Source organism: Nematostella vectensis, chromosome 9 (genome assembly GCF_932526225.1).
Source record: "Nematostella vectensis chromosome 9, jaNemVect1.1, whole genome shotgun sequence".
Classification (NCBI taxonomy): Eukaryota; Metazoa; Cnidaria; class Anthozoa; order Actiniaria; family Edwardsiidae; genus Nematostella; species Nematostella vectensis.
In genome coordinates, this window is record NC_064042.1 from 9,603,467 (window position 1) to 9,619,640 (window position 16,174).

Here is a 16,174-nt window from a genome sequence, read left to right on the forward strand (position 1 = left end):
CTCGCGCTGCCATCAACCCCCCCCCCCCCGGCCCATGATTTGGTCCACCCCCCTCACCCTTATCTCATACCTAACCCCCCCCCCTGATTTTCAGTCTCTCTTGTTCTCTTAAACGCACCCTAATCATGATGCCACACCCCCTTATTGATAACGGGCTATAATCAGGTAAAGATGCAAGAAAGATACTTTAAGATCGGAGCATCCAGTCACACACACCGTGCGCTCAACGGCCCGTGCCCCGTTCATGCGCGTCGCCGGTATTCAGAGCTGTATTGCGGTTGGGTTGAGATTTTTGCGCGTGCTGAGACATGGAGGATAAATGTACTATGCAAGTGCTTGATTCATTCTACGGAAACGCATTTAACGGACCCAGAGATGCCTAGGCACAAAGCAGCTACTGTCCTTGTTCGGCTGTGTATTTTCTCCCCCTTTAAACTAAAGTCAGAAACGTGAGCCGCAAATGACCGGATAACCCGGTCCGAATAAGAGCAACTTTACAATTGCCAGTTGCGCCGCGGTTATTTTATCTCTCAATTTCGAGGACATGGGTCAGCTTAGGATATTTTGAGAATTGTAAATAAAGAGAACCCATGACACGAGCGCTTGGGTTGGCGCCAAATTTTTAACTCGGTGTTTTTTTGCTATGCGCCAAGCCAGTCGTGCCCCCCATCTTTTTTCTGACCACCAAATCTTAGGCCCGAGTTGTTATTAGAGTGGAGGGTCAGGCTTTTAGATCATTTCAAAAACAAACAAAAAACTCGCACAACCCTTTAGAGAAGCAGATTGAAACACAGAGATCAGAGTAATTATGTATATACTTTATTGGTAACACTACTTACAAAGCCCCTAAAAGATATTTACAAACTGGTATATTTGAAACTGAAATTCATTTTAGCCTGTCTCACCCGACAAAATATGTTTCTCATGAGAGTAATCTGTACAGAAAGATTGTTGATAGTGTTTGAAAAGGGGGTGACGGACAACTGAGTCCACCTTTATACAGGTTCGTAAAAGGGAAGGGGGGCCTAATCACCGTTTTCCCCACCGAAATACTATACTTTTTCCACATGATACCTAAGAATGCACGCCCCCCTTTAACAATTCGTGGATACTCCCCTTTTCCGGTCCTAAAGGACTGGAAAAGGATATTGTAGGGCATCTTTTACAGGGTGCGGGCATCACAAGGCGCTTGACCGACTCTGCAATGACGTACTACTTTTATTTTATACACACCTATTAGCAATTGATAGGGGCCCATTGATTTGACCTTGATCTGTATAAGATACTAATGAAGCAAGGGGATTCAAATATTATAAAAGACGGCCACCGAAGCCATTGTCGCTCAGGAGTTTCATTATTTTCATATATTAAAAACCAAATTTATGGAAAAGTAAGCATCAATCCGTATTTTATGCTTTTAAAATTAATTTAACTGTGGAAAGTGTTTCATGATACTATCTATATCTTACACAATAGGGACTTGCGCTGACATCACGTGACTTTTTGGGTGGCAAATTTGCGCGCGCTCAGCCTTTTAGCGGCAAAATAACAGCAACGAAACTTACAAAAACAACCAAGGACTCTTTTTTTCAGAAAGGGTTAAGTTTTGTTTAAATAGTTTATTTCTTCGTCGTTCTCTGTTATGATGGGCGCAGTGATTTCTGATTTTTTGGTTTGATTATTTTGTTTTGAATTTGCCACCCAAAAAGGTCACGTGATCTCTAAGCGCTAACCCTATTATCATTTTATCTTGAAACCATTATCATCTGATTATTTTCACTCGTCCCTCGTAATTTCATTGGTGGATCCTCGATGCGATGATGGTGGTGTTGGGCCCGTGATGTGTACGGTCGGCGGTTGTAGTGTTGGCGGCGCATGCGTATCACGTGCATCGCTAGACCCTGTGGATCCCCAGGATGAGTCGTCATTGGGCCGAGTCTCCGTGGTGTCGCCCACGGGATATTCTCTTACCAGCGGTTTACGCGTTTTGGAGTGTTGCTGGAATGCGACCTGTAGAGAGGTATAGGTTAAAGCCGCATTGTCACCAGTTTACTTCCGGTCGATTACGTTACAATCTCTGATGATTTTTAACGGAAAACGCGAAAAATATTTCAAAATATTGAAAGCAGTGTGTATATTGCAAGTTTCTTCGAGGATGTGATTGATAATTTAGAGCGGATGGCATGTTAAATATCTTTTCTCATGTTAAATATCTTATTATTTTGTCTTTTAACGGTTGAGGTTTCCGTCGGACCTCCGGAAGTGAATTGGTTACAATGCGGCTTTAAATGTAATACATAGTAAATATTTGTCCCACTTGATAGGGGCGTGGTAACTAATACAGTCAACTCGCGTAGCTAGGGATGGCTTCATCCCTGGGCTTCCCAAACACAAACATTTTTGACAAGCTAACGACTCCTCCCCTAAGTTCCAACGCACGCTTAAGAAAACGGGATACGAAAAACGGGCCTTGTTTGTGAAATATAAAATGAAATTTTCCGTCCAAACACACTGAGAAAACAGAAGCTTGTTGTTCTTGATGTTACTTTCACTGTTTATATTTATGTAAAAAAAAAAATACAACACGTTCTGTTACCTTCATCTGAGGCCAATTAAGTCGACCGAGTGTCTCCTTGTCAATGCCAAAGAAAACTGCATTCAGTGCGCCTTGGAAACGAAATAATGAAAGAAATATCATTTCAAAGCTGGACATAAATCCTCACCACAACGGGGAAAAGGGGAATATATAAATAGAAATCGTCCCACGATATCTGTATACTCGGTTCTCGCATCAAAGATAAGGGAGTCCGCAGGTTCGCAAGTGTTTTCAAAGCGACGTTTTATGCTCACGATCACTCTAGCAAGGAATGAAAAGGAATGAAGGATGATGTGTAGAATTCCAGCCAGACTACTATGGGATCGCCATTTAACGTAGCCATCGAGGGATACACAATACTCAATACTCAACTATCAACACATTTAGTGGCTGTAAAATACTTTTTCTAAGATAAAAAGCCAAGCCGTCCCTGGCCTACACACCTATGAGTGGTGTTGAGATCACATGTAACAGAAGAAGTGGGAAACTGGGCGTGCTTGTCGAGGCATTGTAGATCCTATCACGAGATGAAAATGTTATTCAAATGCATACACACTGTCTTAGCTTGTACACTTTGGGGGGGGGGGGGGGGGGGGGGGGGGCACTTTCCAGAAAAGTAGACGGGGTCGATCGTCCTATCTTTTCGGGTATAAAATTTCGGCCAACTGCTATCCCTTAGGGGGTGTTGAGAGTATGACATTTGACCAAATGCTATTCCTTAGGGAGTGTTTGAACCCTTTTTTGATTCTGCGATCTCTTAGGGTTAAAAATTCCTTCAACCACACCCAATTTGCCTATCTCTTAGGGGTAAGAATTTCTGTTGACCACACCTTTAGTGCTATTCCTTAGGGTAAGAATTAATTTCGCCGAAGATCACCCCCGTCTGTTTTTATAGGAGCACTCCCGGACTTGTCCATGGCCGTATTAATAAAAAAAAGGTTTATCTCTCAAGGTCTATCATCACTTGGGAAAGAAATGCAGAAGGAGAAGGAAGAGGAGACGTAAAAAGCTTGCCGCGCATGCGAAAATAAGCCTCAAGCTGAAGAGGAAGGAACGGAACGGCTTTTGTTCTCTCTTCTAAACTCGCATGAATTTCGCGCTGATTTTTAAACGCAAGCTAGCTCTTGTAACTCCTTATTCCTTTTCCTTTGCTAGTTAAAGGCAAGGATTTAATTAACTTGAATGAGAAAAAGATTACGTTTGAACCCCATGCAGTATACAGTATAAGAACACAGATGACATGACAATATACTATAAACATTAAAAATTCCTCGCTACAGTGAATTTGCATTGTGTGAAAACAAAAATATCGCAAAAAAGAACTATTGCACAACTTAAAAATTCAAGTGGTGAAAAAATAAAAGCTTAGTGGAACGAAAAATAAGTATACATAAATATAATTGCGCGCACACTTTCACAGTAAGTTAGATTACCTGTGAATCAGAGGAAATATAGAAGTGGCGAGATAGATGCATGGGTAGGCCATCAGTGGACGAACATGTTCTTTCATCATGGCCTGAAAACAATATGGTAAACATATAAGCCTTAAAACATCGACTCCCTTCCCCCACCCCCTAAAAATGGGTGTGTGAAAACAAAAAATAGTTCAGTTCTATCCTATTCTCAGTTATGAAGCAGGGTAATGCGAAATATGCACTTTTGGAAAAGGCCAGAGTGGGAAAATTATTTTAAGAACTAAAGCGTTAGGAGTCGCTACTTTTCAAACCTCTTTTCACTCTTTCTTCTAAGAACAATTGTATAATCATCTGCTGGGACCAGGGCGTGTCCAACCCACCCAGTGATTTTTTCTCTTTTGTGGTGTAGCCTACCTTATTTCGCTCATCTTCAGCACTGTATGTCCCTCCCCAACTTTTAGCCTGTGGATCAAAATAGGGTAGTAATGTCAGAATACACAATCACAAGGAACCCCTACAATCACTACCATCACTTTATTACCGGATTATTATTATCGGGATTCCTGTGGCAAGGGAAAGGGAAAAATAATCCCGAATCTCCAGAGAGCCGGCTAGCAGGCTACCAAAAACTGGGGTAATGCTAGGCATTTTTGAAGAGGAGGAATCCACCCCTGGACCACTGCATTTCACCATTTCCACCATTTCAAGAAATGATTAAAAATTAGTTTCTGGGGAGCCTGAAGTCAGTGACAGGGGGATTCAAGTTATCTGAGTTTAAGGTTCCACTGTATCAAAAAAAGGTGTTCGAAATTAGGTTGCTAATAATCATTGCATGATTTTGTGTAATAAGATTAGCTGGTACCTGTTTTCTGTAGCTGATAAAGATGTAGGCATATGTTGCAAACATGGCAAGAATGCAGATGAAAAGAGGAACATACCATCTGGAACCATAAAAGATGACACAAAACTTTGACAATGATTATCATGGTCATTGATGATAAAGACAATATGAGGTAAGTGCATTTTTTATACTTTAAATCACAAAAAAAATCCAATATTTGAAAATGACAAATCTAGAATTACATCCAAATTTGTTTTTGGGTGACCTTTGCGGATCTAATATGCTTGTCTTGTTTCGGAATAGCACGTATAGTCAGACAAAGCTTTGGAGGCGGTTTGTCATGTTTTGATTATTTGGTTTGATTCACTATGCTCTATTCCCAAATGAAGAAAGGAATCTTGGATTCTGCTGGGAGGCAAGCATTACCTTTTATTTGGCAGAGGCTAGTGTGATAATAAACGTTAGAAGTGTTAATAGTTATTCTATCTAGTGAACAATGATTACAAAAAAGTGATTAAAATTAAAAGAACATTGAGAACTTACATCATGAATCTCCAAAGAGAAACGTCTTCACTATTGTCAGCAATCCAACTATTTAAAAAAAACATACCAAATGGTGACTCAATGCATAAAGTGATGTCTGAGAAATCTCACCAAGAAGGCATTGCCACCACTTTGAAATGTGGGGGACTGGCATACCCAGTACCAAGTCCCAGTCTCTCCATGATGTACTCCCAAAATGATAACAAAAATGATGACAGCAAATCATTGGGGTTGACGTGTGTTACAAGATGTTGAGGAAAAAATACTAACAATGTTCTCTACAGGGCTTCTGGAATTACGCGCTTGTGCGGAAGCGCATAATTTGGCTCTTTCCACGTAATCCGCGCAATCCCGCATAATTTGGCTAAATTTTAAAAGACAAAACATTTAATTGCACAGCTGATGGGTTCTTACCTCTATTTCTCGTAAAAAAAGAGAGATATTCTTGGTAAGAGTGTGATGTTTCGAACTGAATTTCGAAAACAAATAAAATGACTGGGCGTTCTTTGCTCAACCTAGGACTAATAATAAAATACCTTTTTTTATAGGCTGGTAGCTAGGAGCCAATGAAAACTTGCCTAAGATATTTTCACGCAAAAAAAATCACACAAGTTATTTCGTGCTTTCTTTCGGTACAAAATGTAGTTTGGGTGTAACAGTTGATATTCCGTGTAATTTAGCGCGTAATTCAGTAAAGAATCCCGCAAAATTTTGATTTTTAAAGAAAAATGTATTGCAAGATCCTGCATAATTTAGCGCGTTATGATTGATTTTCCGCGTAATTTAGTAAAGAATCCCGCGTAATTTTGAGTTTTCTTCTGCGTAATTCCAGAAGCCCTGTCTCTACACCTAAGGAATTCCAAAACAAAGCTCCCCCATAAAAAAAATCAAATCCAAATAATATTTTGGACCACTTATGATACTCATGGGGCACCCCCACCCACCCTCCCTGGATTAACAGGATACTGACCACCATGCTCCTGCTGGTCCATAATGGTCACCGACGAATGGTAGCAGCGAGCAGACCAGCGGAATACCCCACGACACCAAGTGATACCATCTAAAGGCAATCAAACAGATATTAAAAAAAAACATTCTAACAATAGAAAGCCATGCAATATGTAGAAAAAAATTGTGACAGGAAGTTAAGGAAGAATGTTTTTATATGCAGTCAACTATTATAAAATAACAATTCTACAATACAACTCACTTCTACAATACAACTTACTTTTCAAAATGTTCAGTCCTGACTTTATTTATTGCATTCCTGTACAAGTTGAATGTTATACAGCACACCCACAGTAGCAAGGCATAATCTGAGACAAAAAGGACTAACAATGTTAGAAAAGACAAACAAAACAAAAATCAGAGTCCATTAATTTTAGAAGTAAAAGAATTTAAATTTTGTATGAGGATACACCATAAGAAACAGGTCAGACCACTAAAAATTCAAGGGGTGTTCTTTTGAAGTGTCCATTAAACTGTTCTTAGGATTTAGATGACACAGTTAAAAGTTTAAAGTAAAAAAAGTAGTTTCTTTTTACCAAAGAAAGACAGCCACCATGCTTGAAAAATGCACTGGGCCCCTGGTTTCGGATGTAGCACACCCTGCAAATAACAATAGTCATGCACTCGATAAAGAACAGCAAATTATGATCAGATGTTCTCTTAGATTTTTGGCAGTTATAATGGGCCTATATTAAGCAATATTCTGGAATAATATTCCAGAATTCCTGGAATACCAGGTGCATACCCAGGATTGGCTGAGGAGTGGTGCGCAGTCATAGGTATCATATAGAAAAAAACACATTATTTAAAGATTTATTAATTAATAAGAAATGATTCACTTTTTGGCCGCCAAATGGAGGCACACCCCCCTGTGTACATGCCTAGTCATGACATCGCTCTTACCATAAACATTGCAACAGCATTGAGAAAGGCTGCAATACTCAGGAACAGAATAAGTCTCTGAAAAACACAAAATAGCACCCGAATTTTGGAATAACATCACTGTGATCTAACAATGAGCACTTGTGGTAAAGGAAGAGCTGGAACGTTAAGGTGCGTGAGTGATAACCCTACAGTATGCCCATTATCAGGGCAAATGTAACACAAACAGTAGTAGTGGTAGACTGGGTAGACCACAGTTACCGTTGTTCATGTTACCCACGCCACTAGTGTGCCTAGTCTGTGTGTTATCTAGAACCTTAGTACGCTTGTTACTGTTGTTCATGTTACCCACGCCACTAGTGTGCCCAGTCTGTGTGTTATCTAGAACCTTAGTACGCTTGTTACTGTTGTTCATGTTACCCACGCCACTAGTGTGCCTAGTCTGTGTTTTACATAGAACCTTAGTACGCTTGTTACTGTTGTTCATGTTACCCACGCCACTAGTGTGCCTAGTCTATGTGTTATCTAGAACCTTAGTACGCTTGTTACCGTTGTTCATGTTACCCACACCACTAGTGTGCCTAGACTGGGTGTTATCTAGAACCTTAGTACGCTTGTTACCGTTGTTCATGTTACCCACGCCACTAGTGTGCCTAGTCTGTGTGTTACATGGAACCTTAGTACGCTTGTTACTGTTGTTCATGTTACCCACGCCACTAGTGTGCCTAGTCTGTGTTATCTAGAACCTTGGTACGCTTGTTACTGTTCATGTTACCCACGCCACTAGTGTGCCTAGTCTGTGTTATCTAGAACCTTAGTACGCTTGTTACTGTTGTTCATGTTACCCACGCCACTAGTGTGCCTAGTCTGTGTGTTATCTAGAACCTTGGTACGCTTGTTACTGTTCATGTTACCCACGCCACTAGTGTGCCTAGTCTGTGTTATCTAGAACCTTAGTACGCTTGTTACCGGTGTTCATGTTACCCGAGCCACTAGTGTGCCTAGTCTGTGTGTTATCTAGAACCTTAGTACGCTTGTTACCGGTGTTCGTGTTACCCGAGCCACTAGTGTGCCTAGTCTGTGTGTTATCTAGAACCTTAGCACGCTTGTTACTGTTGTTCATGTTACCCACGCCACTAGTGTGCCTAGTCTGTGTGTTATCTAGAACCTTAGCACGCTTGTTACTGTTGTTCATGTTACCCACGCCACTAGTGTGCCTAGTCTGTGTGTTATCTAGAACCTTAGCACGCTTGTTACTGTTGTTCATGTTACCCACGCCACTAGTGTGCCTAGTCTGTGTGTTATCTAGAACCTTGGTACGCTTGTTACTGTTGTTCATGTTACCCACGCCACTAGTGTGCCTAGTCTGTGTGTTACATAGAACCTTAGTACGCTTGTTACTGTTGTTCATGTTACCCACGCCACAAGTGTGCCTAGTCTGTGTGTTATCTAGAACCTTAGTACGCTTGTTACCGTTGTTCATGTTACCCACGCCACTAGTGTGCCTAGTCTGTGTGTTATCTAGAACCTTAGTACGCTTGTTACTGTTCATGTTACCCACGCCACTAGTGTGCCTAGTCTGTGTGTTATCTACAACCTTAGTATGCTTTTTAGTGTGTATGTTACCCACGCCACTAGTGTGCCTAGTCTGTGTTTTACATAGAACCGTAGTACGCTTGTTATTGTTGTTCATGTTACCCACGCCACTAGTGTGCCTAGTCTGTGTGTTATCTAGAACCTTAGTACGCTTGTTACTGTTCATGTTACCCACGCCACTAGTGTGCCTAGTCTGTGTGTTATCTAGAACCTTAGTATGCTTTTTAGTGTGTATGTTACCCACGCCACTAGTGTGCCTAGTCTGTGTTTTACATAGAACCGTAGTACGCTTGTTATTGTTGTTCATGTTACCCACGCCACTAGTGTGCCTAGTCTGTGTGTTATCTAGAACCTAAGTACGCTTGTTACCGTTGTTCATGTTACCCACGCCACTAGTGTGCATAGTCTGTGTGTTACATAGAACCTTAGTACGCTTGTTACCGTTGTTCATGTTTCCCATGCCACTAGTGTGCCTAGTTTGTGTGTTACATAGAACCTTAGTACGCTTGTTACCGTTGTTCATGTTACCCACGCCACTAGTGTGCCTAGTATGTGTGTTACATAGAACCTTAGTACGCTTGTTCCGTGTTCCTTATTGTGACTGGTCTACTTAGTCTACCACTACTGCTGTTTATGTTACTTTTGTCCTGATGATTACAGGCCTGTAGCCAAAACCAAAATTTTACCGACGAGGTGTGCGTCTCACTTGCCTCATGCTGGCTATGGCCCTGATAGGCAAAATTAGATTCCTACCTTGTTACGGTTGTTCACAAAGTAACAAGAAAAAAAAAAACAGATATGCCGCGGGTAAAACAGGCACCATATGGATAACCCAGTGGCATCACTGATATTTGTGAGATTCTTGTACTATTTTATAGCTTGGTAAATATTCGTTTGGAACAAGATTTATTCTGCATTAAAATCCAGTTGTTCTCAACCTACTAATATCAGTATACATCTCTGGAACTTTTTATTTTTGTTTGTCAAAAAACGAAAGTTAGCCTAAAATCAGCATGTTTGCCTGGGTTCTTTGTAGTTTCATCCCTGACTAGACAGCCCCCCTCCCAAAAACAGTAGCGGATCTAGGGGGAGGGTTTAAGGGTTTGAACCCCTCTTTGGGCTGCCAGAAAGCCATATGTAACAAGAAAAATAAATACCCCCTCCCCCCTTTGTCACAGAGCCAAACCCCCCCCCTTTAGCGAAAAGCTAAATCTGCCCCTGCAAAACACACCATTGGTAATGTGTAGCCTACTCCACAGGCGTCTCTGAGGTTAGAAACCGAGACTCGGGATTCCTGTGGTCCACAAATTCCTTTGTTAAAGGGTGGAGGGGACAATGCCAAAAGCTCGATGCATCACCACAGGAATCCCGAGTGCCTGTGTTTCTTTTCTGCTGCTTTCTGGGCAAAGCGATGGCTGCGGTGGAGGCTAGGTAATGTGATAGTTAACTGTCTGTACCTGAGTGAAGTACTTGTACTTCTTGAACAGCCATATGATAAACACAATGAAGAGGCTAAAAACACACCATGATCAGAGACAAAAGCATGCAGATTTTTCATGAGAGGGGAGGGGGCTCGAACAGCTAAAAATGCTACACTAAGGGGGGGGTCTGGAAGCATGCTATCCCTAAAGAATCTATTGACATTTTAATGGTTCTGGGACACAAAAATCATGCAGATTTATTACAAAATAAATATTACTGTTTCCAAAGCTCAGCTTAAGGCATTATTTTTTTTTTGGGGGGGGGGGGGGAGGGAGGGGGTGCTCTAATAGTCATTTTTGCTGGGTAGTTCTGAGCATACTTCATTCACTCACACATCCGCTATTATTTTTGCCTTACGCCCATCTCAAATAGATTTGGGTGTTTATAACGGCTAATATTTCACTAACTCACGGAAGCTGAGATGACTCAGATAAAAATTGGCGCCGGAAGTTTCATACAAGTTGAAGAAAGCGATAAGCAAAAGAGAATAATGACTGTTGATTGCAGTAACGATTTCTGTTTCGAGGCCAGCCTCTCTTTTTTCCTCTCATAGCGAAAGCGGCGGATTTTTATATTTTCTTTAGCTTGTTAATGATAACAAAAAGGCATGCAATAAGAATCCAAAGGGAATCAGGAACTTCTAAAGAAAATGATATTTCAATTCATGTCTTAGCCTTTTTTGACAAGGTATTCTTAAAAGTGAGAAGCAACATGTAAATGATTTCGGATATTGCGAGTAATGATGATCACAGGCTATTTCAAAGGTATATGACTGTAGGAAATGGGCTCCAAGGATGCCAAGGGGAATGAAACCATATAAAGTAAAGGATTCGCTTAATAAACTCCAACCTTCCAATCATCGAAATCGTAGCGATGGTTCGTTTAACTCCGACGATCGCATCCTAAACGAAAGAAAACAAATAAACAAATTAACCACTTCGACTAAAAAAAAAACAGAAATTAGTGGATTGAATCCACAAGCTTACGCAATAGGCCGGGTTCTCGGGGAATAAAGAACATCTAGTTTCAACCATTTTGATGTTTTGTCGAACAATCGCTGTACGAACCTCCTTCATAAACCAACCAGAAAATGCAGCAACTTGCAAATTTTACCAAGTAGGGAGGGGTAGTAAGAAAGAATAGAAAAAAAATGTAATCATTGTTTAAATTAAATGTATAAGCCAACTGGTACAGTAATAAGTAAATATTATGATATTCTTATATTAAATCTTTTCTGTGAGTGCTAGGGATTTAAACTCCTAGATTTCTTTAATTTACGTACAGTACGTACCTACCCCTCCCATATAGAACTAGTTGTGGTGGCAATTTGCTCGCGGGCTCAAATGACCAAATGAAAGAACACATTGACAAAAAAAATGCGCAAAAACGAGAGGAAACGGCTTCTGACCTTAGCATTGACAAAATAATAGTAAAACTCACGTGATTTCAACCCCTTCGAACTAAAAGAAGTCCAAACATGGCAGTTCATCTTGAATTCTGGCAAAAGGCGACTTTGCTTCTCTGTTTGTATGGGTTTTTCAAGGAGATGAAACCTTCTGAACCGTTCCTCACTCCATATTTACGCGCCCCGCCGAAAAACATCACCGATGAGCAGTTAGAGAACGAGATCTATCCCGTGTGGACCTATTCCTACCTTGCTGCATTGTTCTTTGTGTTTGTATTCACTGATTTTCTACGATACAAGCCTGTTATTATCATAGAAGGTCTTGCGTATCTCGCCACTCGGGTACTGTTGATCTGGGCCAGTGGCGTGTTAGCTATGCAGTTTATGCAACTTGCATATGGTATTGCTACCGGGGCCGAGGTGGCGTACTACTCCTACATCTATGCTGTTGTTGATATCGAACACTACTTAAAGGTGACCAGCTATACTAGGGCTGCTGTTCTGGTTGGCCGAATGATGTCCGGTGTTGTTGGCCAACTTTTGGTTTCATTCAGAGTTTGTGACTATTTGACACTAAACTATATATCAATGGCCAGTGTCTGTATTGCTTTTATTTTTACATTCCTATTGCCATCAGCGACTGGAAATGTATTTGGTGTTGGGCAAAACATACCACAAAATACAGACTCGAAAGCGGACGGCAATTGTGATGATGAAATTATTGTGGTGCACCAATTGCCAGGCAGTCTTAATAATTGTGGCAGGCTCTACAACTCCTGGAAGTTGTCGTTACTGAACATGTGGCATGATTTTAAGGTGTGTTACTCAAATAAGGAACTGTTAAAATGGTCACTCTGGTGGTCATTTGGCACTTGTGGAGAATTCCAGGTAGAAAACTTTATCCAGAATCTTTGGGAGGTCATCTATCCATCCATGAGCCATAGGAAGATCTACAATGGAGGTGTCACAGCCATTAGTCATTTATTTTGTGTAGGAGTGGCGCTGTTGCTGAGCCGATTGAATGTGAACTGGTCAATATTTGGTGAAGTTGTGCTCGGTATTGTATGTGTGGCAGATGCCTTTGTACTATATATTAGTGCCCATACTTCTAGTATATGGCTGGCCTACCTGATGTACATCCTGTTTCGGGTAGCTTATACATTTCTTATTACCATTGCAAGGTAAGTCTTTCGTAGATATTAGATATTATTAACAGGGGGTAGGGGGGAGTTTTGATGTCTGGGTTATCTCTGTTGTACATCCTGTTTCAGAAAGCTTATACATTTCTATTACCAATGTAAAGTTAGTCCTCCACAGAAGTTGGACTTGTAGCCATGGTGGGGTTGTCGTTTCATCGGTTACAGACCGCCCAAAGATATCAGATAGGCGTAGTGTCGGCACGACGAACAAATGCCCTGTTGACAAACATAATCCACTTCATAATCAGAGCCCCTTACCCCCAACAGCGCAACTAATATCTCCACTTACAAAACAAACACACATGACTCGTTGCAAAACAAAGTGGTTTGTTTTCGTAGTAAATGAAACACATTCTGCCATGCTCCCTTGATTTACTATGGTCAGGTGACCTTATACATGTACAACTGCAACTACGATTACTGACACACAGCCATCGGGCCAACCCTTGATGTGGCAAGGTGTAAGCGGTTCCAAAGCAGCGACTTGTGGGAAGTGTGCAGTGGGCTTGTTTTAGTGTCAACCACAGTGTAGAACAGTCATCAAAGCTTGATTTAACAGCATTTATTACAATCAACTCGTCCAACTATCGAACACATGCGGTGATAACTAAGAAGTAATTAACAATTCAAAAATTTAGGATAAAAACCTAAGGATTACAGGCAGTTCTGTAAATCGCAAAAAGGCTAAATCAATATTTACAAATTCAACTTACGTCTGATCTCTTCTCCGGGGCTTAAAGAAATACAACTCCAAGTAAGCTTGTAACTCTTCAAACTCCACTCTGACTTCTCTAACTCTGCTTCTCTGGCTCTCAACTCAACTCTTCTCTCTTCGATTTCTCTGCTCAACTCTAAAAGATTGCTAAATGGGTACTATAATTTATAGGCAGGTGGGACGTGTCCTAAAGTAGGACGTGCCTCATTCCTAAACTCTTACTCAAAGGGAAATGCGTAAACTACAATCAATCTTATCAGTCTAATCATAGGAAAGGGCGGCTGTGCTCAAAATAGAGGAAGACGTGGTAGCTTAACTAAACAATTGTCTAAATTATCTAATCCGTTCAATTTAAATCAATGTTCTGTTTTGTATTTTCAATGTTCATAACACAAGGGCTGCTGAAGAACAAACTTTTTCTTGAGTTTAGTAGAGCTTGCCCCAAAAACATTTAGCAGATGGACACAATTTATATGAAATTGCAAATGAACTGAAAATTATTTTGTTTCTACAACTTGTGATTCGCATAAAGATATTTATTTATTTTCACATGTCTTATTTTCATGTCTTTTTGTTGGTTATAAATAAGACAATTTTTGGCAAAAATCAGTTGAAATAAGGTGGTCATTTGAAATTTGCCTCATATGACTGGGAAATTTCACCAACTGTTTGGGGTGCAGGGGTGCTCTCTGTACCTCTAATGACTCCTGTACCTACCTAACCTAACTGAGGTAATATAACTGATACCACAAAGAAACAAAGTATTTTACCATCCATGTTTAGAATAAAAGAGGACCCCAGCAGGTTGTGGGTCACTGGGGGCATGTCACCCCTCTAAAAAAATCAAAAGATTTTAAGGAAATGACCAGTTGGGGCTTGGCTGTGTCCCCAATCTTTTTTAAATGTTTCTGTATTGTGCCCCCCATATTTTGAGGCCTGCTACATTTCTGTAAAATGGTATAACTGTTCAGTTGTATTAGTTTCCAGATAGCCAAGAATGTTGGCTTGTCCAGATTTGCACTGGTATTTGGATGTAACATGTTTGCAGCCCTTGCTCTTCAAACCATCTTGACGACCATTGTAGCAGACAAAAGTGGGCTGGACCTTAATATTATAGAGCAGGTATGTCTACAATACAAGGTGTGGTCAAGGGGGGAGGGGGGTACAGTACATGGGACTCCCCGTTTTCTGGACCAAAAAACAGCAAGCACTGAAGCAAACAAAGAGTAATAGTCTTTATTCAGTTATAGTGGATGTGAAGCCCCTCTTTGTCTGCAGCCCTGCACACTAAAGTATTATTTTAGTTCATGTTATCATTATCCAGTGACTATAGTTGTTATGGCTCAAAATCATCATCATCTCATCAAAATCACCATGGTTTCCTTTCTTTATTACAACACCAAAATCATGTTTTTATTTCTCCTAGTTTGTTGTCTACGGCAGCTATTTCTTCATCATCGGTGCAGTGTTTCTAGCAAAGGGTGTTTATAGCATGACCCGCCTTGGTTGGCGGGTATGCTGGAACCAGCGCCGTATGTCCCATGATGCTTTGCCCCTCAACAATGACATGACAACATCCCAGGAGTCAATAGAGCAGCAAACAGGAAGTCAAAGTAACAATGTTATCTAGAAGAAGAAAAACTCACAACAAATAGATTGAGTGAATAATTTTTTTCTATCATCCCATGAATCCAGTTGAACAAAACTAATTAACTGGAAACAAATAAGCAGTACAGATATGGCCTATAAGGTTACCTGTGTACCACAGGGAAACTTGAGATACAACACTGCACACCACAACCTTGTGGAGAAGGCTAGACAAAACACATGCGTTTATCTACATCTGGGTCTTACAAGATTATCTTTATTTGAAATCAGTAGAAAACTACTAGAAAGCTCATGCTACAGGTCCAGTATTTTTAACATTTAAGGCTTGGTAGCTACCAAGAAAAGTTTGTAGTCTTGCTTTACTTTTAACTTTATTTTTGTTTTGTTGTTTTAACAACAACAACAAAATAATTATTGCTTGTATTGAAATAATTTTTTTGCTAGTTATGCAGGGTAGCTTGTTGGTTTGCCTTGAATGTGTTAGAAGGTACTTCTTACGGTCTTTAGTGTTAACGAGAGCTTGTTTTTTCTTTTCTTTGTAGTTCCACAGAATCATGTTTATTTTCTCTATTGTGGCTATTTCTTTATAATCGGCGCAATGTTTCTAGCAAACATTAAGCGGATTAGGATTCAAACAGTTTTTAAATAGTTAATATAGTTTTTAAAACTAAGCCCAAAGAATTGTTCCAAAATTAATGAGAAACACACACAATATGCTAAAGGGACAAAGGCTGATTTTTCTTGAAATAAAAAAACAAATGCATCTTTTAAACGTTATCTTCTGATTTTGAAAGCGTCTCAGTATATAGTATGTATGTAGAGAATATTTACCCGGGCATTTAGATAAATATTTTTGGGAATTGTTTACATGAATTAGTGCACCG

General features: G+C 40.3%; 2 protein-coding genes across 2 annotated transcripts; one reads left to right on the forward strand and one right to left on the reverse strand.

The window, feature by feature from the left end:
• Positions 1-803: 803 nt before the first annotated feature.
• LOC5506223 (G-protein coupled receptor 1) lies at positions 804-11,457 on the reverse strand. The gene is made up of 14 exons (XM_032374585.2): positions 11,350-11,457; positions 11,213-11,265; positions 10,339-10,393; positions 7,307-7,363; positions 6,940-7,003; positions 6,624-6,711; positions 6,366-6,455; positions 5,396-5,443; positions 4,874-4,952; positions 4,426-4,473; positions 4,030-4,112; positions 3,040-3,113; positions 2,597-2,667; positions 804-2,010 (listed from the first exon to the last, which is right to left on the reverse strand). Exons 1-14 carry the CDS (start codon positions 11,437-11,439, stop codon positions 1,777-1,779), a joined length of 1,134 nt encoding a protein of 377 aa, XP_032230476.1. The 5' UTR covers positions 11,440-11,457; the 3' UTR covers positions 804-1,776.
• A 261-nt stretch (positions 11,458-11,718) lies between these two features.
• LOC5506211 (thiamine transporter 1) lies at positions 11,719-16,062 on the forward strand. The gene is made up of 3 exons (XM_001626906.3): positions 11,719-12,949; positions 14,663-14,804; positions 15,109-16,062. Exons 1-3 carry the CDS (start codon positions 11,841-11,843, stop codon positions 15,310-15,312), a joined length of 1,455 nt encoding a protein of 484 aa, XP_001626956.3. The 5' UTR covers positions 11,719-11,840; the 3' UTR covers positions 15,313-16,062.
• Positions 16,063-16,174: the final 112 nt, after the last annotated feature.